Here is a 26,195-nt window from a genome sequence, read left to right on the forward strand (position 1 = left end):
CCACATACCTAGGATCTCCTGAGCCTTTCCAATGTCCAGACTTTAGACGTTCAACCAGTCCGTAGAACAGTCCTGCAAAGTAGGTGCTATTATTACCCCCTCAGTTTTGCAGATGCAGAATTTGAGGCACAGAAAGGTTAAGTAACTCATCTAAGATTATATGAGTGGTAACGGCTGGGACGAAAATCTGTGCAGTCTGCTTTTAACCTTCATGCTCACAAACCCGGAGCCAGGTGCCCTACTGCTTCTATTGTAAGACTTACCACATTCCGTGGTTGGTCTCATCTCCCCTGCCAGACTCTGTTCTTTGAAATCAGGGATTCTTGATTTGTTTGCAGCATCACCTCTGGTGACCAGAATAGTGCCTGGCAAACAATGCGCGCTTGATACACCCAGTGAGTTAGAGACAAAGTATAAACAGGGAGAGGTGAAAGAAGAGCCATCAGGTTGCATTCAGTTATGGCTGGAGGTTTTTGTTTGTGGACTAAGTTGTTTTTTTCTTCTCTTCTCTCTTTTTTTTTTTAATGTGAGGATAACAAGGAGAAGATTGAAGTCAAAGATGAGCAGAGGTTGATGTTAAGAAGATATTAATAGCCACTGATTTAACAGTTGTTGTAGGGCACGTGCTATAATCCTTTTAAGGAAGGATTCACAGACTGTTGCGCAGTCACTACCCATTTTTTAAAACTGCTTTAAAAAAAAAAGAGGCCACTACCTACGCTCATGTCACTCAAATGATGTTTAAAGGACCCGATTTGGGGCGCCTGGGTGGCTCGGTGGGTTAAGCCTCTGCCTTGGGCTCGGGTCATGGTCTCATGGTCCTGGGATTGAGCCCCTGGCATCTGGCTCTCTGCTCAGCAGGAAGCCTGCTCCCCCCCACTCTCTCTGCCTGCCTCTATGCCTACTTGTGATCTCTCTCTGTCAAATAAATAAATAAAATATTTTTAAAAAGGACCCAATTCCAGTGCTGCGCACGTCAGCTTCAGATGGAGTATCATGCTGGATCTGAGAATTAAAATTTAAATTGGGGGACAAATAAAAAATGTAAGCTCAAGCTGGGCTCCAATTTGCCCGGGGGGTCAACTGAAGTGAGCAGTCAGTTTATAATCAGCAACGCCTGGTGTGCGCTGAGTGCTGTGTGAATTACTGTGTCATAATAAGCCGACAGTCATGGCTTTTTCTCAAACAGTAGCAAGAAAAATGCTTGCTGTGCAGACCCTGGGCAGCCCCAAAAGAGGGAAATGAAAACTCCGTGCCTACGTTTGTCTCTTTCCATTTCATTTCCTCTCTTTGTTCAGGCCTTTCTCCTTTCCACCCCAGGGTTATTTCCTTAATCTTCCTGACCCCATTTGCTCGGTTCCGACCCGTGCCGCTTTGGAAGATTTCTCCGAGGCACCTGGGCTCAGCAAAACCATGTTCTGTGTTTCTCCCACTGGGTAGTAAACCAGTGCCAACCCAGGCTCTGAGCCTCGTTGCATTGATCAGGCAGGAGTCAGGCAAAATGCGGCGCGGATACACACCCCAGCTCTCCCCAGAGATCCCGGCATCAGGGCCAGGATAAAAAAGAGAGCCTTCCTCGCTCTCTCTTTATCCTTACATGGCCCTCATGGAGAGTAATTAATCATGATTTATAAGCGGTAATAAATTACAGTTTAGAGACTCTGGGCACAATATAAATATTTTCCCTGCAAGCCAAGTTAGAAGAAATCTCTGTCTAAAACGAGATGGAAAACAGCAGCGATTGAAAGAAATAGTCGAACCGGATGGTCCCAAGCACTGTCGGGAGAAGAAAGAACAGCGTAATCTACATCTGCAATTATGGGCCTATAATAGTAGGATCGTTTTCAGCTCGTTTCCACGTCCTGCTGGGCAGGCGTTGGCTCAGATAAGGAAAAAGAGCCAAACAGACCTGGGGGGTGGTGGCGAAGAAACACCAATTATTTTTGATGCCTGGTAAACAGCCTGCGCCAGAGGATAAGGCTTTTCTGGCTCTCAGCTATGCTTTCTTCCCTTTCCATGTGTCTGTCCTCCTCCCCTGAAGCTGCGGGGCGGGGAGGTCTAAAAATAGTCCATGAATCACTGCGGGTAGTGTTGTGCAGCGGTTACATAAACAGCCAGCCGGGCGCCCGGGCCGAGGGTAGGAACGGAAATTATCTGGGTCAGGGTTGTCACTCCGAATAGGGTCCCCCGCAGTCGGCCCGCGGGAGGCGCGGCCGGGGCGGAGGCTGGGGCCTGTGGCCGGCCGGGAGCAGGCCGGGGAGCTGCGGGCGGCGGCGGGCGGGAGCAGCAGCCCCGGGCCGGGCGCGAGCAGGGCGGGCGAGCCCCGCGCTCTCCGCATGGCGGGGAGCGGACCGCGGCGGCGGCGGCGCTGACGGGCCCGGGGCGGGGCGGGCGGGGGCCTGGGCCCGAGGGGGAAGATGAGCGCTCTCCTAGAGCAGAAGGAGCAGCAGGAGAGGCTGCGGGAGGCCGCGGCCTTGGGGGACATTCGGGAGGTGCAGAAACTGGTGGAGAGCGGGGTGGATGTGAACTCCCAAAATGAGGTCAACGGCTGGTAAGTGGGGAGCGGGGGAGGCCTAGGTCCGAGCAGCCGGCCGGGGCCCGGGGCGCTGGGCGGGCGACCGAGGCCCGGCGCTGCCCGCGGACGCCCATCAAGGCGTGGCCCGGCGCCGGGGCCTCTGAGGCCGGGCGCTCGCGCGGCCGGCCCGGGCCCCCCGACCTGCGCCGTGCGGTGGGGAGCGCGGCCTGCCCCAATCCACGCCCACGTGGTCCTCCCGGGGCAGCGCCCACCCGAGCCCTGCCAGCCCCCCCCGCCGAGCCCCGCACCCCACCCGCGCTCCCCTGGCTCGTTGGGCCGGAACCCTGGCGGCCACGATTCCAATGATTCGCACGCTCCTATGGAGCTCACCCCGGTTCGAGTGTTGAATTATTTTGCCCTAGGAGTTTCTGGAGAACACACCTGTACAGAGCAAAACGCATAAGCAACCGAGCAAATATGAATCTTATAAATTAGCACGATTTCTTTTCCCAAGACCGGAAAAAAACAAAAACAAAAACCCCAATCACTTGCATCACTATTCTGTGTCTCTGTTGTCTCACTGCACCAGTGGTTTGCTGCTGCCTACGGCTGCCTGTTGAGGGAAGACCTACTTGTTTATCCCATGGAGTGTTTAGCTTTATTTAATTACAATCTTAAATATAGAATTTGAATCAAGACTCTAGATGGCTGCCTGTAGACTGAGTCCTTCCCAGTCTAAAAGGAGTGTCATTTTAGGATGTGCTGGTCAAATTTTTAGTGTTAAGTTCCCGAGTGTGGTGTCATTCTGTCCTCTTCACACTTAAATTTTAAATTTTTATTTGATCCAAGTATCGCTTAACCAGCCTGTTTCGCTAGCTTAGAGTTAAAGTGAGCTTGGAAAGACTTTATTTTTTTCCAAGATTTTATTTATATATTTTATATATGTCTGTATATATATATATATATATATATATATACACACACACACACAGACAGAGATCACAAGCAGGCTGAGAGAGAGGTGGGGAAGCAGGCTCTCCGCTGAGTGGAGAGCCTGATGCTGGGGCTCCATCCCAGGACCCTGAGATCATAACCCAAGCTGAAGGCAGAGGCTTAACCCACTGAGCCACCCAGGCACCCCAAGGCTTTATTCTTTAAAGTGGAATCATACAGTTTGGAACTGAGAGGGACATTAGAGATGGGTGGTGAGTCCAACCGCAGAAAATAACCTGCCCTAGGTCACACAGCTATTAATAAGATAACGGGGACTACAACCATTGTCTCCTGGCTCCCTCACAAAGTTACCCACCTCCTAAGGAGAACAGCCGGGATAGCCCACCAGAAGGCCAGGAAACAGTAGCTATTTTCATTGTGTTTTGTTTTCTTTAAAAGTGTTTGCAAACAAGCCTGCTGTTCTGTGTGTACCTTTTCTGTGGCTCTGTGGTTCGCAAGCTGTGACTCACTGTTTTGGCAGTGGGAGGCAGTGTTGTGTAGAAGAAGGAGCCTGGTCTTTCCCGCAGGTTCTTCTCCCTTTCCTGCTTTAGCTAATACAACCTTGCCTGAGTCACTTCATTTTCCAGCTGTCTGAGAAGAGTGTTGTGACCACTGAAGGGGAGGAAGCATCGTAGGAATCGCTAACATTTACTGAGTTTGTGACATAAACAAGGCTCTGAGAGCTTTGCCTCATTATCTCATTCACAACTACTCAAGAACATAGATGTTACTCTCTCCATTTTACAGATGAGGAAACTGAGGCCCAGCAAGATTAAGTAATTTCCCCAAGGTCATAGAATTTACTAGAAAGGAAGCCAGCATCTGACTCCAGACCCTACTTTCCTAATCATGATGCCTGCCCCATAGGAGGTGCTCAGTATATGTAAGCTGAATTTGAAGAAGCTCCTCATCCATCCGGGAAGATGTCTGTTAGGCACCTCATGTTGGAGGTTCAGGGTTGCATTCCTGATCTCCCCTCCTCCCTCTACCACCCCAGGCCTGCTCCTCGAGTCCTACTCATCTTGGTGTCTGAGGTGCTCAGGCCAGAGCTCCTTTTTTTTTTTTTTTTTAAAGATTTTATTCATTTATTTGACAGAGGTCACAAGTAGGCAGAGAGGCAGGCACAGAGAGCGGGGAGGAAGCAGGCTTCCCGCCGAGCAGAGAGCCCGATGCGGGGCTCGATCCCAGGATCCTGAGATCATGACCTGAGCTGAAGGCAGAGGCTTAACCCACTGAGCCACCCAGGTGCCCCTCGGGCCAGAGCTCTTGGTGCCCTTCTTGCCTCCTGTCTTTCTCTCATATTCCACATCCGGCCAGTCGGCTAATTCTGCCAGCTTTACTTACAGCTGTGGCCAGAATTCGACTGCTTCTCACTGGCTCTACCTCTACACCTCTGGTACACGGCCACCATCATCCTGTTGCCTGGATTCTCGCAGCCGCCCCCCAACTCGTTTCCTTGTCATCCTGTTGCCTGGATTCTCGCAGCCGCCCCCCAACTCGTTTCCTTGCGTCTACCCTTAATACCCTGCAGTCTTTTCTCAGCACAGCAGCCAGAGGGAGCCTGACGTAAAACGTAAGTTGTAAGTCGGATTGTTTCACTCTGCTCAGAACACTCTCATGGCTGACATCCCTCTCTGAGTAAAAGCCTGCAGTCCTAGAGTTTCCACCTCCTGTCTGCACCGTCCTCCCTCCTTACCTCTATGCCTCATCTCTGGATTTGACCCTTGCTTCCCTCATTCTGCTCCCCTGGCCCCCTGGCTTTTCCCAAAACACCAGGCATGGCCCTGATTCAAGGCCTTTGTGTTTTTTCTTCCCTCTAAGTCTAAAATGCTTTTGTTCCCTCATCTCCTTCAGGTATCAGCGCAGATGTCACCTTGGTGAGCCTCTCCTCGGCCCTTGATTTAAAATGGCACCGTGCCCCTCCCCTGCCTCTGGCACTCCCTAGTCCCTTCCTTTGTTTTATCGTCCTGGGCTTGATCACCACCTAGGGTACTGTTCTGCTCCCTTATTTGCTGACTACCTCTGTTTCCTCTTCTGGAAAATGAGGGAAATGTTGATAACAGCACTTAACTCAGGGGTTGTTCAGAGATCGAATGAGTTAATAGATGTGAAGCCTTTAGAACAGTGTCCTCCGTGTAAAAAGCATTATATCTGCGTTAACTGTTGTTTTCTTCTTATTAAGCAGTGTGCTGAGTAATGGGATATAAAGGTCACCCTCAAAAAACAGCCTCTAGCATAGAAAAGCAGAATGGTAACTGCTTTCAATTTGTAGTTGCTCAATAACCACAATTTCAGCACTGATGAATGATGGCCAGTGCCTCTCTCGTCTGAAATACTTCCCCCGGACTAACCGGATAGTCTGACTGCAAATTTAAAGCCGAAAGAGTTGAAGTTCAGAGAGAGGGTTCCCACAGCAGTTGTAATTCAAGGGTGTGCATACCCCCTTGGCTTTAAGGAACAAGTATAATGGCTCCTGAAAAAGTTGAAAGTGCTCCCTGGCTGAGTTATGGCTGCCCAGAGCCATGCAAGTCTGGGCTGTAAATGATCACTCAGGGCGTGGGGTTGTGGGGAATCGTGCCACATTGACTTAACCCCACTTTACATGGTGATGCTTTAGTTAGTTGGTTTTCCCAGAGGGTCTCAGACCCACTGGCAGTAAATTAGCTTCTTCAGTCTCAAGCTTGTCATGGACAAGTGATTTACTACCAGTAAGTGAGTAGTTTATTTCCAAAAGGGAATGTATTTTCCTCATCATGCTCCATTCATTTTTGAATGGTCACTTATTATCATTATTCACTCTTCAAGCCTGTACCACAGATACACATGCACACACACACACACACTATCACTCACTCAGCCGCAGTTTGCCCACGATCAAGGATGTATTGGCTCCTTCCACTCGGAGCAATGTCCACCTTGTTCTTGGTTCATGTGTTCAGTGGTGAAGGACCTGTATGTCCAACCAGACACTTTCTTCTCTTCATGAGCTTATATTTCAGAAGCTGAGATCAAGCCTCTTCCCTTATTTCTCCCAAAATGGCACTCTTTTCTTCATAGAGTATATCTTAAAGGTACCCAGATAATCTAATTCTAATGAATAATAGTGCAGGATATCACTCTGAAATATCAGTGGAGTGGCTCACTTTCTGTAAGTCAGAAATGTTTAGGAGGCCAGGGCAATTCAGTGTCTCCCTGGAACCCAAGGAACTGTCTGGATAGTTAAACTTCCAGGTTAGTGACCTGCCCCTCACTACTGAACATATTGTTCTGTTCTTTACCATATTGGCTTATTTGGCTATAAGCTCTGAAGATATTTACCTCTGTTCAATTAGAGAACTGGTGAGTGAGGACATTTCAGAACAGAGGGGAAAAATATTTTCCTTCTTTAATATCATTCAGCTTTTGGCAACTGGGGATGAATTTAGTAACTTTGAATCCTTTCATTTCTGCTAAGATGGAGTTTTTAACTGGCATGCTAATTATATTTCTGTGCAGTGTTAGTAGCCCTTCAGAGTGTGCATAAACCCTTCCTATGTGTACAATAGTAAATAATTAGTTTTGCTTAAATGAGTCTAATATGTTAGAAGAGTTTGTTCTTTATTCTTTTTTTTTTTTAATCTTTAAAAAGATTTTATTTATTTATTTGACAGAGACAGATCACAATTAGGCAGAGAGGCAGGCACAGAGAGAGGGGGAAGCAGGCTCTCCGCTGAGCAGAGAGCCTGATGCGGGGCTCGATCCTGGGACCCTGAGATCATGACCTGAGCTGAAGGCAGAGGCTTAACCCACTGAGCCACCCAGGCGCCCCAGAAGAGTTTGTTCTTCAAAATTTTGGTCGTTGATGTACATTTTTTTTTTTTTAAGATTTTATTTATTTACTTGACAGAGATCACAAGTAGGCAGAGAGGCAGGCAGAGAGAGAGAGGAGGAAGCAGGCTCCCTGAGGAGCAGAGAGCCCGATGTGGGGCTTGATCCCAGAACCCTGGGATCATGACCTGAGCTGAAGGCAGGGGCTTTAACCCACTGAGCCACCCAGGCGCCCCTGATGTACATTTTTAAAATGCCGTAGGAATTAAAGTCTGAGTGCGGTGCTGTACGTTTAAGTAGATGAGACTTCTGGAGAGAACTAGAGAAGCCAACTTTTTCAGAAATGGAAATTTCAAAACCTTGTGTGTGTGTGTGTGTGTGTGTGTGTGTGTGTGTGTGAAGGAAAGAAAAGGAAAAGGAAGAGAGTGGGCAACCGAGATTCGGCCAGGAATATCTACTGTAGCAATAATAATTTTAGCAGCAGAGCAAGCTGTAGATGATTATTAGCCTGATAATGTTTAATCTTCATGTGTCATTTGGTGCATATGAAGCAAGTTGCCATTGTGCCTAAAAAGGAATGTGGCCCTATAAAAACATTGTAAAGAGACTGGTATAGTCTAATGAGCGTCACTGATGGAAGACCACTCCGCAGTACCATCAGAGTTCACTGGCCAGCCAGCCTCGTGGAAGCCATTGACATGAAAGCTCCTAGGATAAATTGGTTTTTCCCAAGGGCCCAAATGAAATTTAGAAATAAATTTCAAGCACCTGCTTTCTGGAAAGAAAAGTTGAGGTTGCCAGCCTGGTTTCCTGGTTCTATCTGAACTCTTTATTGGGCTTGCATATATTTCTTGACTAGCATGTGGGATTTGAAATGCCGAATCACCTCTCGCCTTTTAACTCACTCTTTTTTCCCTTTCCTTGGGACAGGACCTGTTTACACTGGGCATGTAAGCGCAATCACGGTCAGGTGGTCTCTTACTTATTACAATCAGGAGCTGACAAAGAGATTCTTACGACAAAAGGAGAAATGCCTGTACAATTGACATCAAGGAGAGAAATCAGGAAGATCATGGGAGGTGAGTCTGTGTTGGGGGCAACCTCTGATTTTGTCAAACTAATTTAAGACTCACAGTGTTGTTGGCCGCGATCCTGATGCTACTCAAACCACAAATCTCTTTTTAAAAACAAAGGTAATATTACCGTGCCAAAATAGCAATTCTGTGTGGTTTCCAGACAAGTCGGCATTACCAGGTTTTATTTTTTTAATCTGTAAAATTTAAGGTGGTAAAAATGGTGATCATAAACCTGATAAAATGCTTTTTTTCTCTTCTGATTTGAAGAGGCGGTAAACATTGAACAAAATATGTCACATACCACTAGCTTTCACAAGACACTCCTTCCCTGGTGATTTTTAAAGGGCTGTGTAAATGTTATGCATTTTCTTCTTTGTAAGTGGAAGAAGATGATGGTGCTGACAGCCTCCCCCAGCTGAAGAAGGAGTCAGAACTGCCCTTTGTTCCCAACTATTTGGCCAACCCAGCCTTCCCTTTCATCTACACCCCTGCGGCAGAGGATCCAGGCCAGCTACAGAACGGGGGTCCCTCCACACCGCCGGCATCGCCCGCTGCAGATGGCTCTCCTCCATTGCTCCCCACGGGGGAGCCTCCCCTGGCCGGGGCCTTTCCACGGGACCACACCTCTTTGGCACTGGTTCAGAACCGGGACGTGTCTGCCCCTTCTGCCATACTCAGAACACCAGAAAGCACAAAACCGGGTCCTGTCTGTCAGCCACCAGTGAGTCAGAGCCGCTCGCTGTTCTCTTCTGTCCCGTCCAAGCCACCAGTGTCTCTGGAGCCTCAAAATGGGACGTATGCAGGCCCAACGCCAGCATTCCAGCCGTTCTTCTTCACGGGGGCATTTCCATTTAATATGCAAGGTAAGCCTGCGACGGGAAGCAGCCGTCGCTGCGGGCGGGCCGTGTCCAGAGGTCTAGTGATGCACTTCTTGGTTGGGGGCGGGAGGGTGGAAGGGGCGGTAGCGGGTGAGATTCATGTAGGTATTGAGAATCTAATCGCAGAGTTACAGAAATTTTGCAAGACTAGTTTAAGGAGCTCTCTTTACCCTGACTCACAAATTGTTTATCTTGAAATAGTTAAGTATGTATTTTCCAAGAACAAGGGTGGTCTCTTACATAAGCACCGTCCAGTGATCGAGTTCAGGAAATGTAACCTTGCTACATTACCATTCTCTAATCCAGGCTGTATTCAGATGTCAGGTATCTCCACGGTGCCCTCTGCGGCTCTGTGCTCTCCCTCCACCTCTGCCCCCTGCCCGGAGTCACCCGTTGCATTTAGTTATCCTGTTGCTCCATTTTCCTTTCACCTAGAAGGTTCCTCAACCTTTCTCTGTCATTTTGGACCTCAGTATTTTTGAAGAATCCAGGCCCGGTATTGTGTAATATGATCCCCTATCATCTTTCTCTACATACTAGTCGCTATTCTACTGTAAAGAAGGACCTTCCTTTCGCCTCCATATTTTATATCAGTATGAACTCGTAGTTTCTTTACATTAGGTGATAATTCATAACTAGCATTATCTTGATGTTCAGATTACACCAAATCTGTCCAGAGGGAGCCACTTCAAGCCAGTTCTCGTGTCGCATGGACATGTCCCATCATTCTTGGAGTGTGTCCTTTCTGGTGTGGCAAGAAGGTCCAGGCTTCCAGTGTAACTTTACCCGCTCCAGCCCCAGAGGTAGCCGTTTCTCCAAGGAGCCCTGGCTCCTTCTGGCAGAGAGTGGTGTTCAGACACTAGGCTGTGCACACTGGGTGCACTTAGACTCCAACTGTGTCATGCCTTCTAGGTCTATGCGGAGGACAGAGCTAGGAAAGAAGTATATTCAGGTGCTGATAGCTGTGGCCTAGGGCTGCCATGGGCGATTCATACGTAAAGAGCAAAGCAGAACCCACAGACCCATGTAGGTGCTTGGCGTGGGCCATCTTGGCAGCCAGGCTCAGAAATTAGGGACAGACAGCTTAGATCCCAGACCCTTGAATAATAGTGCTTATTCACTCCCAAAGCCCAGATTCTTTCCATGCTGAGGTATACTGCATTCCGATCACAGTTAGAGTTAGACTGTCTTTCTTATTAGTAGCTTTTCTTTCCACTGTCTTACTGTGTTTGTTGCAAGGAATGTCATCATTCATAGATACCTTTATATTCACAGGTATTAAGTCCTTTTAGAGTCACTCCTTTCCCTTACCCTGCCTGTGCCTTCCTTTTAGCTCTCTTCCCCTGCCCTGCTCCTGTGTGGTTTGACACCCAAAGCCATCTGTACACCTTCATCTCCTGTGCTCCAGCAGCAAAAGTAAATTGTCCTTCTGCACACTGGATGGTTGTCGCCCCCCCGCAACGCTCCCCGCTTTTGCTCTGGGAACTGCAGTCTTCCACGTAGGGCAGGCAGCGCAGGAGAGTGGCGTCGGAGCCGGAAGTGGGGTTGAGCTGACCCTGCTGACGGGGCTGGCTTCTCTCACGGGCTGGTGCAGGCCTTTGGCACGGGACATGGTTATGTAGAACCGTCTGGGGAAGATCTTAAATTACATCGGCTGATGGTGCAGGCCCCATCCGTGAACATTTCTCTCTCTTTTTTTTTTAGAGCTGGTACTCAAGGTGAGGATTCAGAACCCATCTCTTCGAGAAAATGATTTCATTGAAATTGAACTGGACCGACAGGAGCTCACCTATCAAGAATTGCTCAGAGTGAGTTGCTGTGAGCTGGGTGTTAATCCAGATCAGGTGGAGAAGATCAGAAAGTTACCCAATACTCTGGTAAGAAAGGTAAGGAAGGTCTGTTAAGCACGAGTGGTTGGTGGCTTTTTGCATTTGGAAAATACCCAGCTTCCTCCTTGGCTGTGTGAATCATTGTTGAGAAATGAAATGAGACTAGACAAGGAGCAAAGGGTGGTTTTCCAGCCGCTGTCATTGAGCTTTCTTTCCCTCTACTGCGTCTACAGGGACATGACATTTTTGAAAGTTGTAGGATACCAGAGAGAATGTTCTGAATTAAAATTCCCATGTACCTATTTTTGGTTGGTTGTGGAGTGATAGGTGAGGGTCACTCTACTGCACTATCAGATATGGCCTGTGTTAAGAACCAGGTTAGATGATAACGCAAATCCACATGGACACATGTGTGGTCCTCCCAGCATCCATGGCGTCTCAGGTTACCTGGGGAGAACAGATCTGAATGGCCTCTCGCTTCAGGGGGTGCTCATCCTGGAGCAGCTGCTGGTAAGGGCTTCCGCCTCCATGCCAACCCAGCTCATACCCCCCCAGGGACTCTCCTGCACTGTCACCCACAGCCTGCCACTGGGATCTTCCTCTTCTCCTTCCCCTCCCACTCCTCCTCTTCCCAATCCTCCTCCTCCTCTTCCTCTTCTTTCTCTTCCTTCTCCTCTTCCACTCCTTTTCCTTTTTTTTTTTTTTAAAGATTTTATTTATTTATCTGTCAGAGAGAGTGAGCACAGGCAGACAGAGTGGCAGGCAGAGGCAGAGGGAGAAGCAGGCTCCCTGCCGAGCAAGGAGCCCGATGCGGGACTCGATCCCAGCACCCTGGGTTCACGACCCGAGCCGAAGACAGCCGCTTAACCAACTGAGCCACCCAGGCGTCCCTTCCACTCCTTTTCTTGACCCTCCTCCTCCTCTTCCTCTTCGTCCTCCTCCTCTTCTTCTTCGTCCTCCTCCTCCTCCTCCCCATCTTCTCCTCCTCCCCCTGCTTCTCCCCCTCCTTTTTCCCCCTGGCTTTAAAATGAGCGGAGAGCCCGGCTAGCTCAGTTGGTAGAGCATGAGACTCTTAAAATGAGCTGAGATACTGGTATTGACACAACACACCGAACATATAGAGACAAGTGACTGCTCTTAACATGCGCAACCTATTTTGTTTTAGGATAAAGACGTTGCTCGGCTCCAAGACTTCCAGGAGCTGGAACTGGTTCTAATGATAAGTGAGAACAATTTTCTGTTCAGAAATGCTGCATCCACACTGACTGAAAGACCTTGCTACAACAGGAGAGCTTCCAAACTGACTTACTAATGCAGCAGGGACTTTCCCCGCTGAGTATTGTGACAGTGCGCATCCCCTCTGGGCCAAGGACCAGCCATGGATGGAAATGCCTTGGGCGCCACTGTGTAGCATACACTAACATCGTTCTGCCAAGGTAGGAAGCCCCGACCCCCCCAGCAGCGGTGCCACTCTTCCAAGCCTCTTGGTGCACAATAAACCTATTGCTTGAAGCTGTGAACAGCTGAGAAATGGTCTGGAGAGGCAGCAGCCGGCAGTCCCGAGTCCACTGTTTCGTGTGCCCCGTGGCAGTGAGCTGTCCATGCAGATGCTGAGAGAGCGCGGAGCCTGTTCCGCAGGGGCGCCTGCAGGGCCGACATGCTCTCTTGGTGGAGCTGGCCACAGAGGAAACTGGGGAAAGCACAGGTACTGGGCAAAAGAATTTTAGTGTGACTAGTGGCTGTGAGGTTTCACATACCCTACTTATAAATGTTACTCAGGTTCAAAGTCTTTAAGAATTCAGTTTCCTAGTTGTAAGTATGCTGTTAACCAAAAGAGCTGCCCCTCCCCCGCCCCTCCTTTGTGAGCCCTCAAGACTGCTTCCCTATCTCTAGGCCGCCATTGCCTGGACCGCCCTCGCTGCATTAACTCTGTGGCCGCTAGAGGGCTCTCTGATGCTTTCCAAAAAAGCGACCACTTTTTTTTTTGACTCCCTCTCACCCCTTTTCAATCTCTAAAGCGGTTCCTGTCCTCTCCGTGTTTAATTGCACCGTCTGAGAAGAGCACAAACATGGCCGGCCCGTGTTCTCCACTTCCATTTCCCACTAGAAATGAAAAAGCAATTTTTGAAACTGAATCTGTTGCTATTTTAAAGGTTACTGTGGGAAACTGAGCTAAAGGAGTTAGCATCTTTATTTTTGTATCAAAGATAAAGGTTATTTTGAAATTATTAGGATTTTTACACAACTCTGAAACCTGTTGCTTTTTGTAAACAAATTGTTTGCTCTTAGGGCTCCCCCACTACCACCACCAGTCCACTTAACAAAGCCAGTCGAGAGCTTCCTGGGCTTTGTTCTGGAAGACACCTGATTAAACTCTGGAGCATGGCATACGAATGTTTTTTTAAAGAGCGCATTCAAGAATTCTTTCCCTCTCCTTCAGTGTCATTAATGGTAAAAGCCACTGTCTTGTTGAGACAAACAGCTTAACTCTAGAAGCAAGAACGAGCACACTTGGACAAACAGGAGGGCAGGGGTTCGAAGCCAGCTGAAGAGCATCCCTGCTGTCTTAAGAAGCTTTTTCCCCATAGTGCCTATAGTTTCCAAAGAAACTGAACTTCCTAACTGTGTTAATTTTATTGGAACACTGCGACTAATTGAGCGAGAACATGCAGAAGATGTCAACGGAAGAGAATGTTGTGCTAAGCGAATGGCCTCCCGCTGCTGCCTCAGGGCCGAGCTGAGGCCGAGGTGTTTTCAAGGCCAGCTTCACGGAGTCACTGTGTCTGGTGACTTACCCGTATTCCACTAGTTACTGATGTGACTTAATCATCCTTGTACAGTGTTTGCATCACTGAGTAAAGGTTACTTACTATCCCTTCTCTGAAGTGCTTTAAAGAAGAAACCTCCCTTGTGTTTCAACCAATCAGAAGCTAGTTTACCTAGACCTACTAACCTTTTTTCCTTCCTGTTGGGAAAAGTTACAATTTACTGATAACAAGAAGGCTAGTACTGTCGGAGGAAATAAGTCCAGTATTAATTTATGTCTAAATCACTGGGGTAAAAACTCTTCTAGCCATCTAGATCAGTTAGAGACTCAGAGGCAGTGGAGGTCCCTGGCCCGGAGGTGGCCCCTACGGAGGAGTCTGTCCAGGGGCATTTCCTCTGAAACGGAGGTTAGAGACGGAGGTGAGAGTGAGGGAGGGGCTTGGCATCTCAGGGGAGGGCTGAGCTCTCCCGTGGCCTCCCTTCTCCTTCATCAAGTCTTCTGTAGTCAGCTGACTCCTGCGTCTGGCGGTGGGATGAGACTGCACAGTTGATGGTAGGTGAGTTTAAAGTCTTAATCTATGCATTCAGAGAAATATTTTTATATGCTTTGTGTAATTTATAACAAGGACTTTTTTTTTTAGCTTTGTTAACTGTGAATTCACCCCTCCTCCACCGCATATTTAAAGCATGTGTTCACACTAAGTGTAAACATTCACTGAAAACTTTTTTCTTTGTGCATTGCCGACTGTTCAAACATAACAAGTATTATTAAAATCAAATATTAACGGACTGAGCCTATCTTCTTTCATTTCGGCCTCCTAAACAGCACGGCACTTCTCAGCCCAGGGGGTTCAAATTCCTGGACAGTCCCAGGGGCGCGACGCTCTGGAGGAAAAATAGAGGGGAGCGTTCCCTCCACCTGAGCCACCTCCCTCCCTCCCGCGGCTGCGGCGGTGCTCGTGGCCTGTCAGTGGCAGCTGGAGACGGGTGTTTTGTGCAGCGCCCTTCCTCCCAGTTCACAGCAGTGAGCTTCATTTCCCCGGAGTGGCTGAGCTAGATAGATGGAGGTCATCCTCTGTTAACCACAGGTTTTCATTATGCTATTTACTTTATACAACTGAGCCTCTCCTCTGGGCTGTCAGCACCTTCAGGACCTCTGTGAGCTCAGAAGCAAACTCCCAAGGCAGGAGAGGAAATACAGCCTTATACCTTCAGAGCCTCAGCCGAGCCCGCTGTCCAAGTGAATCCATGTTCCTGTTGGTTTAGGGCGGTTGGAGCCTCACAAAGCAGACGTCATGCCAAATTGGCCTAATAAATCCAGGAACACAGCAGAGACCTTTTCTTAGCACCAAGGAGAGGCGGAATAATTTGGGCATTTGTGCTTTCATACTCGCTTTATCACAAGGATGGAAGTCTTCTTCCGTACACTCATAAACATCCTGGGCAGAAACAGGCTGCCCAAAAAAATGTGATTAACCTTTAACAAATGGTCCCGCAGCACAGGCCGACCCGAAAGGTAGAGGAGAACCAGATCAAAGGAGCCATCTCTGCACCTACCGCAAACCATTTAGGGAAGAAAGATAAACCATCACCTCCAGCCAGTCCCGTCAGACAGCAGAAAGGTCAAAGGAGTGAGAGAGTCAGAGAAAACTCTGTAAGGTAACAAAGAAGAGAGATCCATTCCAAATATAAGGCCTTATGCCAGATGGACTCTGACCTGCAGAAAATGAGTTCTCTGTTGGCTTGCTCAGATCAAATGTAATTAACCCCCTCAAGATGTATTTACCAGCCTGGGACTGGCGGGGGCGGCGGGGTGTGTGTGTGTGATGTGGACCCCAGGCTGCTATTTGCTCCCATATTCAGCTTTGGCCAGACAGAGGAAGAGGAGTGGCTTGGAGGCCTCGCTGCTTATGGGGACCTGTCTGGAACATTCTAAAGGAGCAAGGAAATGAAGCTCCATGCCTGTCTCAGCCCCTAGAGGAGCAGGCTTGGAGGTCTGAGGGATGACATAAACGTGAAGGTGTTCACGGCAGCTTTCCCAGGAGGCCTTGGGTCAGATTTCAGGGGCTTTATTTCTTGCCTTTTTACAGTATCTGCACAGCAGAGCAGGAATTCTTGGCAATTACCCCGTGAATTTTGGCTGTGAAAATGATATATCTAGCCAAAAGCTCTCAAGTCTGAAGTTTTCAGATAATCCCAGCCACGTGAATGTGTGTAAAGTCTACCTCTACCACCTCTCCCCCTACCTCCCTGCCTCCCCCAAAGGTCCTAAGTCCCAAACCTTGTGAACAGGCAGAGGAAGGTAATGTCGGGGCATACATATTGTTGACCACGTAGCTTTATTTCGTCAGTGCCCCGGTTTTAATGGATTCAGGCCAGCACCCCAGAGTACAGGACTCCGTTCCTGAGGACGGCCTGACCCGGCAGTCTGGTGTTCCAGGAGGAAAAAGCTTTACTTAAAAAAAAAAACACACACACACACAAAAAAAAAACTACTTCAGAGTAGAAAATATGAAAAATCATACAGAGTAGAGAGGTCATTCCATGAGATGATTGAGAACAGCACAGCGTGGAAATAACACCAGGTTGGGAATCAGGAGACCCAGACACCCATCTGGGCTCTGCCTTCAGCCAGCTGTGACCTCAGGCACGTCAGTCACCTCTAGGGCCCTGCTTTCTGCATTTAAAGCATTTAAGCACAATTATTCTGGGAGGCACCCAACAGGGCAAAACTCCCAATGGATGCCCCCAGCCTCTGCTGTCGAGTCCATCCTGCAGACGTACTTGGAAAACCAGGAATGGCCAGGAGGAGGTCCCAGGAATGTATTCTAAGCAAGTCCAGCATCTCTGGCCATGCCATAGAAGATGCCTCTGGCTGCAATGAGGTTGGCTGGAGAGTCAAATTCTGCTATCGTCCCTTTGTCCAGGACCAGGACCCTAGCCAAAGAGAAGAAGTGGTCAGGGCTCCATCAGCCTAGGCCTGGCCATCGAGTCCACCCCCCCCCCCCCCCCCCCCCCGCCCCGGAGACTGCCCAGGCCCTGCAGTGACAGGCCAAGCCTCCTGCTTCGGGCGACCCACCCAACACAGCCGCAAAGCCACACGTGCACGTTTGCAAGGCTGGTTATTTTAGCCGCTCCCTTTGCTCTCCTGGCAGATGAGGTGGTTTCTGGGATCAAACACGAGGTTGCTATTCATCTCTGCAAGTCGGGGCTCTGAAAAGCTTCCTTAATGAGCCCTTCCCTCACTGGGGTCGCAGGACCGTGCTCAGGGAGCCATGGGCCTGTGTGCTAGCCCCTGTGCAGTTCCATCTGCTTTGTGCCAAGTCACAAAGGTACACAGCAGGGGACCAGGCTGTGCTGACGCCTGACCCTGGAATCTGGGACTTTGGCTGCAAATCTGGTTGCTGCTGATGGGTGGATCTATATGTGTGCGTGCGTGCGTGCACACACACACACACACACACACACGCACACACACACACACACATACACACACACAGAGTCAGGCCTGGGCCTGGGATTCCAATCCCCTGCCAAGGAAGGACAGGATGCACCTGGGACGGGATCAGCAGCCTGGCTCCCAGGGAGAGGCAGGAGCAGAAAGGGCTCTCTTGAGCCCCAGGGAGATGCCCCTCGATGGGAGGGGATGGCCATACTCTGCTTCCTTACCTAAAGGGCTCCGGGAAACTTGTTCTGGGAGGAGTGCGTCTGAGCACATCTCTGCCTGGCCACTGCCTGAACTAGAGCCTGCAGACTGCCCCTCCTCCCTTCAGTGGTTTCTCACTGTTCTTAGTCTAAGAACGGATGGCTTTACCACAGTTCCCGAAGTGTGGCCTAGTGGGGCCTGTCCCTCTCACCTCCTGGGCTTGGTTCTACTGCTCTCTTCACCCTGCACGCTCCAGCCTCACGTGCCTTCCTACCCCAGGGCCTTTGCATGTGTTGCATCCTTTGCCTGACATTTGTGTCCGTACCCCATTTCACCCACTCCCTAACTCTTACTCATCCTTTAGGGCCTGGCAGACACTTCCTCTTCTTAGGGGAGTTGGTGTTCTGGCTGCCCTTGCAGACTGGTTTCCTCCCTTCTACACACACGGACCCCTACTTCCTTCCTCCAAGCTCTAATTATACATTCAATGGCATGATTGCCGGATTCATTTCCATCAGTCCCAACAGAATGAATGAACTCCCAACCTCCCAGGTTGGTTTGAGCCGTCTACCCTCAAGGCTGCTGGTGAGCACCATCTTCATTTAGGCCTGGGGACAGACTCTCTCAGCCCCTCCTTGTCCCTTGTCTGGACCCAGGGCCTAGCACCTCCTGTCTACCCTTTCCTCTCTCAGTGGGGTGCTGGATGAGAGTGGGGGAGGGATGGAACAGACGGATGGCAGCATCGGGCATTCTCAGCTTGGTTCTCAAGCCCCTGAGGGCTGTGTGGGGACACATCCGAGACAGGGACAAGGTCTGCCCCATCGTCCAGTCTGTGGCATCTTCCCATGTCCCCCTGCTGTGGGGATTTATGTTGTGAATGGATGCCTGTGGCTGTGCTCCCCCCACACTCCTTCAACACAGATTGGCTGCAGCTTCCTCCCCTTCATCCCTCGGAGCTCCCACGTCTCCAAGGCGACCAGTCTGCCAGGCCAGCGCTGGGTCACTTCCCTGACACTTCTGACCCCTCAGCCCCTCATACTGTCCTCCAGCAGCAAACCTTAGCACTGGACACAATGAGGGAATAGGTTTTCCTTTTGGCTGAGCGGCTGCCTCCCCAGGGAAGGCGTAAGATCTAGAGGGCAAGGCCCCGTCCCTAATCCTTAGATGCCCTGATGCCAGGGAGTGTTAAAGAAAGGGGGAAAGGGGCTCATTGACTCCCTACAACAACCCCGAGACAGAGAGAGAGAGAGAGGTTGGTTTGGCCCCTTGGCCAAGGTCACAGGGGCCCAGCAGTTGCAGGGGCTGGAACTCAGCACCCCCCCCCGCCCCACTCCCCGAGCTCTCACCACAGAGCATCTGCCTCTCACAGTGCTGTCAGGTCCAGCCCCCCAAGGCAGGGACCTGAGCATCGTGAACTTCTCTCAGTGGCTTCCTCATCTGTATGTCCCACTCAGATTGCGAGAGTGAGGTACAAATGAGGGGTGCGGGCCCTAAACCCTGGGGCCCAGGGAGTGAGAGTGTGGTCAGGAAGAAGCCAGCCCCGCCTCACGGCGTTCACAGAAGGCTGGAGGGAGGTGGCCTGGGCACAATTTGGAATGCCTAGGGAGCCCCAGTGTGCCCCTTCCTTGCACGCTGGGAAATTGAAAGTGTCCTGTCTCAGAAAACATCCCTGGGCCCCCAAGTGCCAATGACTCCACTCTGTCCCGCCCCTTAACCATAACTTGGGAAGCCCTGCCTTTCCCCCCTCCCCACTCCCGGGTCCTAGACAATCCCATGAGCTCTCCTGTGTCCAGCCAGACCACCTTCATCTGCCTTCCCAGTGGACCAGATGACTTCACCAGACTCCCCTCCGGCTGGGTTCTGGTGTCCCACCTGGTGTAGTCCATGATGGTGTTGAGCCGGTGGGCGATGGTCAGCACCGTGCAGCTCTCAAACTGGGTGCGGATGATGGCCTGGATGAAGTCGTCCGTCTCCAGGTCGATGGCTGCCGTGGCCTCGTCTAAAACCAGGATTCGGCTCTTGCGGAGCAGAGCTCGGGCCAGGCACACAAGCTGGCGCTGGCCCACGCTGGCAACGGAGAAGGCAGGCATCTTGAGCCCAACGCCCCCACCTGCCCCCACCCCACCCAGGCCTCGATCCCTGAACTGCTTCTGTCTTTATTCCTTCCCAATGGCCCAGGACCTGCTTTCTGTCTAACCTCTCCCATTCCTGCCTCAGCCCAGTCCTCCTGGAACATGGAGTCATCAGGGTCTGGACCCCACAGGGATGATGAGGGGTCTGGGGTAGAGCCAGTGCTCGACAACGTTGTGAAGTCCAGTCTGTCTCTGGAACCCTCGGCCTCCTCTCTCTGTGCCTTTCTCCCCTGTCCTCACTCCTCAGCTAGTTCCAAGATCTTTCTTTGCTTTACTCTATCAGTCATTCACACTCTAGACAGAATACACTGAAATGGCGCTTCCTGGATATGTGCGCATCATGCCATCTTGCTGAGCTTAATGTCACACAATTCAGATCGTCATCTCCCAGTCCCATGGGGGAATGCAGGCCAGGGCTCTGTTGTGGGAACAGGAAGGGGCAGGGGAGGACATGGGGACTCCTGGGTCTGGTCACTGGGGAGATGGAGGAGAGGAGGGGCACATACCTTCCACCTCTTGCCTTGGAAGCCAGAGCCAGCGAACAAAGCAAGGCTGTGTTCCCAACCACAGAGGCGGCTGTGCCCCCACACCCAAGGACAAATACCTCAGCCTTTCCCAAAGGGGTGAGTCACCACAGCACAAGTGAAGGCCAGGCTCTCTCCCTGGCCCATTCCCGCAGCTAATGAAGGTTCTGGCAGCGGAGGGAGCCTCTAGCTAGAACTCAGGGCTGATTTATGGTAGGACTGGCATAGGATGCAGGTTATGCTTATTAAAGTGGCTCCAAGGGGTGCCTGGGTGGCTCAGTTATTAAGCATCTACCTTCGGCTCAGGTCATGATCCTGGGGTCCTGGGATCGAGCCCCACATCAGACTCCCTGCTGAGCAGGGAGCCGGCTTCTCCCTCTCCCACTCCCCCTGCTTGTGTTCCCTCTCTCACTGTGTCTCTCTCTGTCAAATAAATAAATAAAATCTTTAAAAAAAATTATTAAAGTGGCTCCAAGCTCAGGGAGGGAGGAGGGGAGCCGACCCGGCTCAGACCCTGGCCTCTATGGCAATGGAGGAAATATTCTCTGAGAGGTGTGGCTAGCAAGCAGGGGTAGGAAAATGGAGCAAAACCTGCTATGGAGTGCAGGGTCTGGAAGCTTGTGCATGTCCATCAGCCACCCCAACTTGGCTGTGGAAGGGAAATCCAGTTGAAGGACATACACAGGACTGCCTAAGGTAGTGGGGGATGGTGGTGGTTTGGCGGGCGTCCCACCCAAGTCTGTGATGCAGCGATGGAGGATTTAGGGCAAAACCCCCTGCTCCCCTGAGCCCCTGCCCCTCCCTTTGCCAGCTGAGCAGCTTTGGATAATAATTTTATATTTTGGAGCCTCATTTCTGACCCACAGGACTGCAGCAAAGATTAAACAAGATCACAGATACCAAAGTGCTTTGAACACTATAAAGTGCTGAGCAAATGTAAAGGTTTTGTTTTTTGTTTCTGAGGTCTGGAGAGAGTCCATGGGTGTGGACTGAGCAGAATAATACGAATATGAATAAGAATAGCTAAATACCGCAGGAGCCCATCCAGGCCAAGCGCTCTCTATTTCATCACAATGACCTAAAGACTGTCCTGTCCAAATGCTAGCCACTGTCCACATGTGGCTACTGAACACTTGAAATACGGCTAGTCTAAATCGGGAAGTACCATAAATGTGAAAATACACATGGGACTTCAAACTTAGTATGAAAAAACCTGCAAAATATCGCTAATAATTTTTATATCAACTACTTGTAGAAATAATACTATCTCAGGTATATTGGGATAAATAAAATATACTATTCAAGTTCATTTCACCTGTTTCTTTTTCTTTTTTTAATGTGGCTACTGGAAAAAACTTTAATTACCTACATGTGGCTCCTATTTTTAGTGGGCAGTATGGTGCAAAGAGGTAGAGGACTGTTATTGCTCCCATTTTAAAGTGAAGACAGAGGTAGAACAGAGAGGTTAAGCAACCGCCCCAAGTCACACAGCTAACACAGGTAGCAGAATCTCAAGCACTTAGACTTAGTAAGAAGTGACCTCTGGGCCTCCCTGTTGCACAGCCAAGTGGCTGGGGATATAACATGCGGGCTATAAGAAAGCAAAGAAGGACCTGGAGCAGGGCTTGGGCCAGGCACATGAGCTGGAGTGCTTTGCTCAATCCTAAGCTACAGAGGAGACTGCAGCACCATCTTGGGAAATATCTGTGATCTCCCTAATGCACAGTAGACTTCCTCTTACCTGATCCACAGGCTTAGTACTGATCCCCCACCCCAGGCCAAGCCCAGCACTGACAACCTCACAGGACAAGACGGAATTGGACTTTGCAATCTCCCCGATGGCTCAAATCCCAGGCATGCCTTCTCCCAGCTAGGTGACTTTGGCTCTGCCTCAGTTTCCTCATCTGCAAAGTAGGGCCATCACCACATCTGGGGCTCGTGCGAGGAGTCAGTGTGACAGTGCACCAGGCCTGGCACACAGTGTATGTTCAGTATGAAACGACGTGCCTTAAGCACACCCAGGCTGACATGGGAGTTTGGAGGCCCAGAGGGCACTGGCCTGGACTCTGTGTCATCTGAGGCCAGATCGTCTGGCTCCTTAAGGTGCTGTTCCTGACCCACCCAATCCCAGCCATTACCTGAGATTCTCCCCTCCTTCGGAGCACTGGAATTCCAGGCCTGCTGGCTGTGAGCTCACAAAGGTGTGCAGGTGGGACAGCTCCAAGGCTCGCCATATATCTTCCTCAGAGTAATGCCCAAAGGGGTCCAGATTCGTACGCAGGGATGCGGAGAACAGGATGGGGTCCTGGGAACAGGACAAGGCCTCAGAGAAGGGCAACTCAGGCCCCATGAGGAGCCAAGGGCCCCAGGGCCAGGGAAAAAGCTGGGGATTAGGTAGCAGCACTCCCATTCTGCCCCCGGCCCTCCAGGCGGGAGGCCATGGGCTGATACATGCCTGTGGGGAAGTGATAAACCTCGGCTTTGCCAATCACCAAGTCCTCCACCAAAGCAGAAAGCGGAGCCGCTAATCTGACTCCAAAGTGCCCAGTCAGCAGGGGAAAAAAAAGCCTTCCAGAAGAGCCAAAGAGTGATATGTGATTCCGAGCCGCAGAACAGGGAGACCAGGGCAGAGTCTCTCAGAGGGTGGGGTGCTTGAAGGGTCCTGCGATCCTGGTCTCAACTGGCGGCCCAGGGGGTCGGAGGGCAGAGGCGGACCCGCCCAGGACGCGTTGGACCCTTTCGGACCCATGACAAGGCGCCGCTCTGTGGCTCCGCACGTGCTGGGGGTCAGGGGTCCCAGGCCTGGACCCCAAGCTACAGAGCAGGGTGGGGCCTGTCCCCCCCACCCCCCACCCCTAGGACTGTGGGTCAGCCTCGGTGTATAACAGGCTCGGACCTGGGGAATGATGGTCAGCTGAGAGCGGAGGTCGTGGAGGCCGATGTCTGCCACGTTGAGGCCGTCGATGCGGATTTCTCCCTCCGCCGCCTCCAGGATGCGGAACAGGCACAGGGTCATGGATGATTTGCCGGCCCCTGTGCGGCCCACGATCCCCACCTGGAGGGAGTGAGTGAGGTCGTCTGGGGTGGGGAGGAGTCTGCAGGGACATCGCACCTGCTAGCCTATAGTTTCCGACCACGTGTCACGCACACCCCCGGTCCTCGCGCACCTTCTCGCCGCCGTGCACGTGCAGACTCAGGTTCTTCAGCACCAGCTCCAGGCCAGGCCGGTAGCGCACGGAGTAATTGCGGAACTCCACCTCGCCCTTGGGGGGCCAGCCTGCGGGAGGCCGGCTGCCCTCCATCACCCAGGGGGCCTGGCCGGGAGGGGAAAATGGGTCTGCATTAGGGTGGCCCCTTCTCCCCAGCCTGGCCCTCTCCCTCTTCAGTCTGCCTCTCTGCCGAGGACCCCTCCGTCCTCCCCCATCAGGGACCCTGGGGGAGAGTTCCCGGTGTCCCCCGGGGCCCAACCGTGTGGTCCAACGAATCCTTTATCTCTCTGCCTTTATTCTGTGCAGAGCTCCAGAACCTTCCCACTGAGTGGCTACTGGGATCACAGTGGTGAACGAGACAAAATCTGCCTCCTTGTGAGGCTTACATTTGGGGGGGTGGGGGGGTGGTGCCTACCATTAACAAAAAAGCAAATGTACCTAATGTAGGAAAGTGATAAGTGCTGAGAAATGCTTGGTGGTGTAGCAGTACAGGGTGGTCAGTGAAGGCTTCCTGGAGGAGGCAATATTTAAATAAAGACCCGAAGGAGGTGAGGCAACAAGCCAAGTCAATGCCTGGGGGGGAACGGCATGCCAGGCAGAAGGAACAGAAACTGCAAATGCCCGCCCAGGTGTGTTCTGGAGCATGGGGACAAAGGTGAGAGGTAGGAGAGAGATAGTGGGTGGCCCCATCACAAAGGGCTTTGCAGGCCATTTTAAGGACCGTGATTTTTTACTCTAAGATGCAGAGCCCTCAGAGGGCCGTGCACAGAGCAATGATATGGTTTGGTGTGTTTTTAAAGGATTCCTCTGGCTGCTAAGAGAAAGGAGAGAGGATGATGGGAAATAGGGAAGCTAGTGAGGAGGTTCTTAAAATAAATTGAGCATAAGATGATGGTGGCTTTGAGACAGGACGAGCTACCGTTTGGGAGGCCCTGTACAAAATGGAAAGGTGGGGATTCTTGTTCAGTAATTATGAAGAATGTCCAAGCGGTGACAGCAGAACATTAAACCCAATGTAAGGTCCTTCTAAGCATGGGGACCTATGTGACTGTGTGGTTCGGGGAAGACGGCCCTGCTTTGTGACGGGGAAGGCAGACTGCCAACAGTCAAAAAGCAAAACAGCCAGTATAGGCCGTTCTCTTGAGGCGGTGTCAAAAGAATGGGCAGGAAGGTTCGGGGCAGAACTTCTCAGGCTGTGGAGACAAGATCATGGGTATGGATGGGGGAAATGGGAATGCTAGATGCAAAGAGGGAGAATTTGAAGATCCCAGACAGTGAGGGGTGAGGGGGGTGACAGGAGATGCCTGGGGAAGGCCGGGGGAGGGAGGGGAGCCAGACTGGGAGGAACAGGCAGGCCAGGGGCTCAATGGAGACTGACAGAGCGAGAGCCCGGGTCACAGAAGCCAGGAAGGAGAGCCTTCCAAGAAGAAGGCAGGGGTCAGTGTGTCTGAATGTCGCTGAGAGGCTGAATTAGATGAGAACAGAAATGTGTCCCCTGGGTTTGGAACCAGGCAGGTCATCAGTGGAATGACAGGGCCAGAAACAAGACTGTGGGAGGCAGATGTGATAAAGGGTGATAGGGAAGCTGTGAGAGCATGTGGGTTTTAAAACAAGCTTCATGACAAAGAAGAGCAGAGAAACACAGGGGGAAGGGAGGTGGTTTGTATGTCTAGGATGGAAGCTACAAGAGCTTATGTTTGCCCGTGGATGGGAGTCATCTAACACAAGGAGCAGGCTGTAGGAGCAGGAGGGTGTAATTAGGGAGGTGAAGTCTGAAGGCGTGGATTTTGATCGGAGGAGGGACGCTTCCTGCTAAAAGAGGAAGGAAAAGGTGAACAGACCACAAGCAGGATGGAAAGTCTGGGGGCAGGAAGGTTGAGGGAGTTCGTATCTCATACTGTTTTCTCACTGGCAAGTCACGCAAGGTCCACGGCTGAGCAAAGGGGAGGAGATGGGGGGTTGGAGGAAAGAAGGTTCACAACAGATCTTTCTGGAAGTGGGAACACAGGCTTCTTGGGGAAGCAAAATGGGAATATGCAGCAGTGGTGTCTGGTCATAAGCTTGAAGTAAAATCAGTGATTTTTCTCCAGGAATGTCTTAGCTGCTGAGTGCTAGCATGTAGAAGGCAGACAGAGGGGCTCAACCGGGGAGGGGTTTTGTAGGTGAGGACCCCTGAGAGAGGGGAGGACAAGGGAGGCACGGGCTGGTATCTATGGAGCAAGGAATCCAGACTAGATGAGCTAGTGGACAGAGGGACAAAGGTAGGTCATAGGACTGGGAGTCCCAACAAGGACAAAGTTCTGAGACAGCAGAGGGTTTGGGGCAAGAGAGTTGGGAGGGCTGGGAAGGGTGGTCTAAAAGCTTGACTTAAGATCTCAGAGATGGTGCAGCTTCTGAGCTTGAAGAGGTCTGGGGTGTGGCCATGGGAAGAAGTAAGTGGACAAAAGTCCGCACCCCCCAAGTAGGGGACACTCCCTTTCCCCAACAAAGGGCATGCTACCCCGCCTCTGCTCCTTCAACTAGGCTGATCTTCAACTAGGCTGCAATTCTCACCCTCCAGCTGACCACCTCCAGCTGAATGATTCTCCCATCTGCTTTCTTTGGGTACATCACCCCAGAGCTCCTGTCTTCCAGGGCAGAGCCCTGTCCTACTTTGCCCACGACATCAGAATCTGCTTGAGGATAGACCCTGTCTTGCTCAACTCTGGGCTCTCCATACCTGCTGGGAACTCTGGTTGATGCTCAATAGGCCATGAGTGGATGAATGAATGAATGAATGAATGAAGAGCCCCCAAATGAAGAGCTATTCCAGAATCACCC

The 26,195-nt window shown here is 50.9% G+C and overlaps 2 protein-coding genes across 3 annotated transcripts in view; one reads left to right on the plus strand and one right to left on the minus strand.

The window, feature by feature from the left end:
• Nucleotides 1-2,417: 2,417 nt before the first annotated feature.
• Nucleotides 2,418-14,653, plus strand: ANKRD40 (ankyrin repeat domain 40; the record flags this gene model as incomplete). Of its 2 annotated transcripts, XR_013968102.1 has the most annotated exons (6): nt 2,418-2,551; nt 8,246-8,394; nt 8,772-9,254; nt 10,974-11,155; nt 12,264-12,534; nt 13,388-14,653. XR_013968102.1 is itself a non-coding variant. In XM_080825451.1 (5 exons), 5 exons carry the CDS (start codon nt 2,418-2,420, stop codon nt 12,408-12,410), a joined length of 1,095 nt encoding a protein of 364 aa, XP_080681577.1. In that variant the 3' UTR covers nt 12,411-14,653. The 2 variants fall into 2 exon arrangements, 1 of the variants encoding a protein (XP_080681577.1); XM_080825451.1 differs by having other exon boundaries at nt 12,264-14,653.
• A 1,535-nt stretch (nt 14,654-16,188) lies between these two features.
• The window catches only part of ABCC3 (ATP binding cassette subfamily C member 3), a gene marked incomplete at its 5' end in the record, with an annotated part of 46,466 nt that continues 36,459 nt past the window's right edge, over nt 16,189-26,195 (minus strand). Inside the window, 5 exons of the mRNA XM_080826639.1 lie at nt 16,189-16,801; nt 19,383-19,577; nt 22,305-22,471; nt 23,063-23,221; nt 23,334-23,480. Of these exons, the coding sequence (XP_080682765.1) occupies nt 16,693-16,801; nt 19,383-19,577; nt 22,305-22,471; nt 23,063-23,221; nt 23,334-23,480 (777 nt within the window). The 3' untranslated portion in view covers nt 16,189-16,692. The remainder of the gene's footprint in view (nt 16,802-19,382; nt 19,578-22,304; nt 22,472-23,062; nt 23,222-23,333; nt 23,481-26,195) is intronic.

This window comes from Martes martes, assembly GCF_963455335.1.
Source record: "Martes martes genome assembly, chromosome: 16".
In the NCBI taxonomy this organism is placed as follows: Eukaryota; Metazoa; Chordata; class Mammalia; order Carnivora; family Mustelidae; genus Martes; species Martes martes.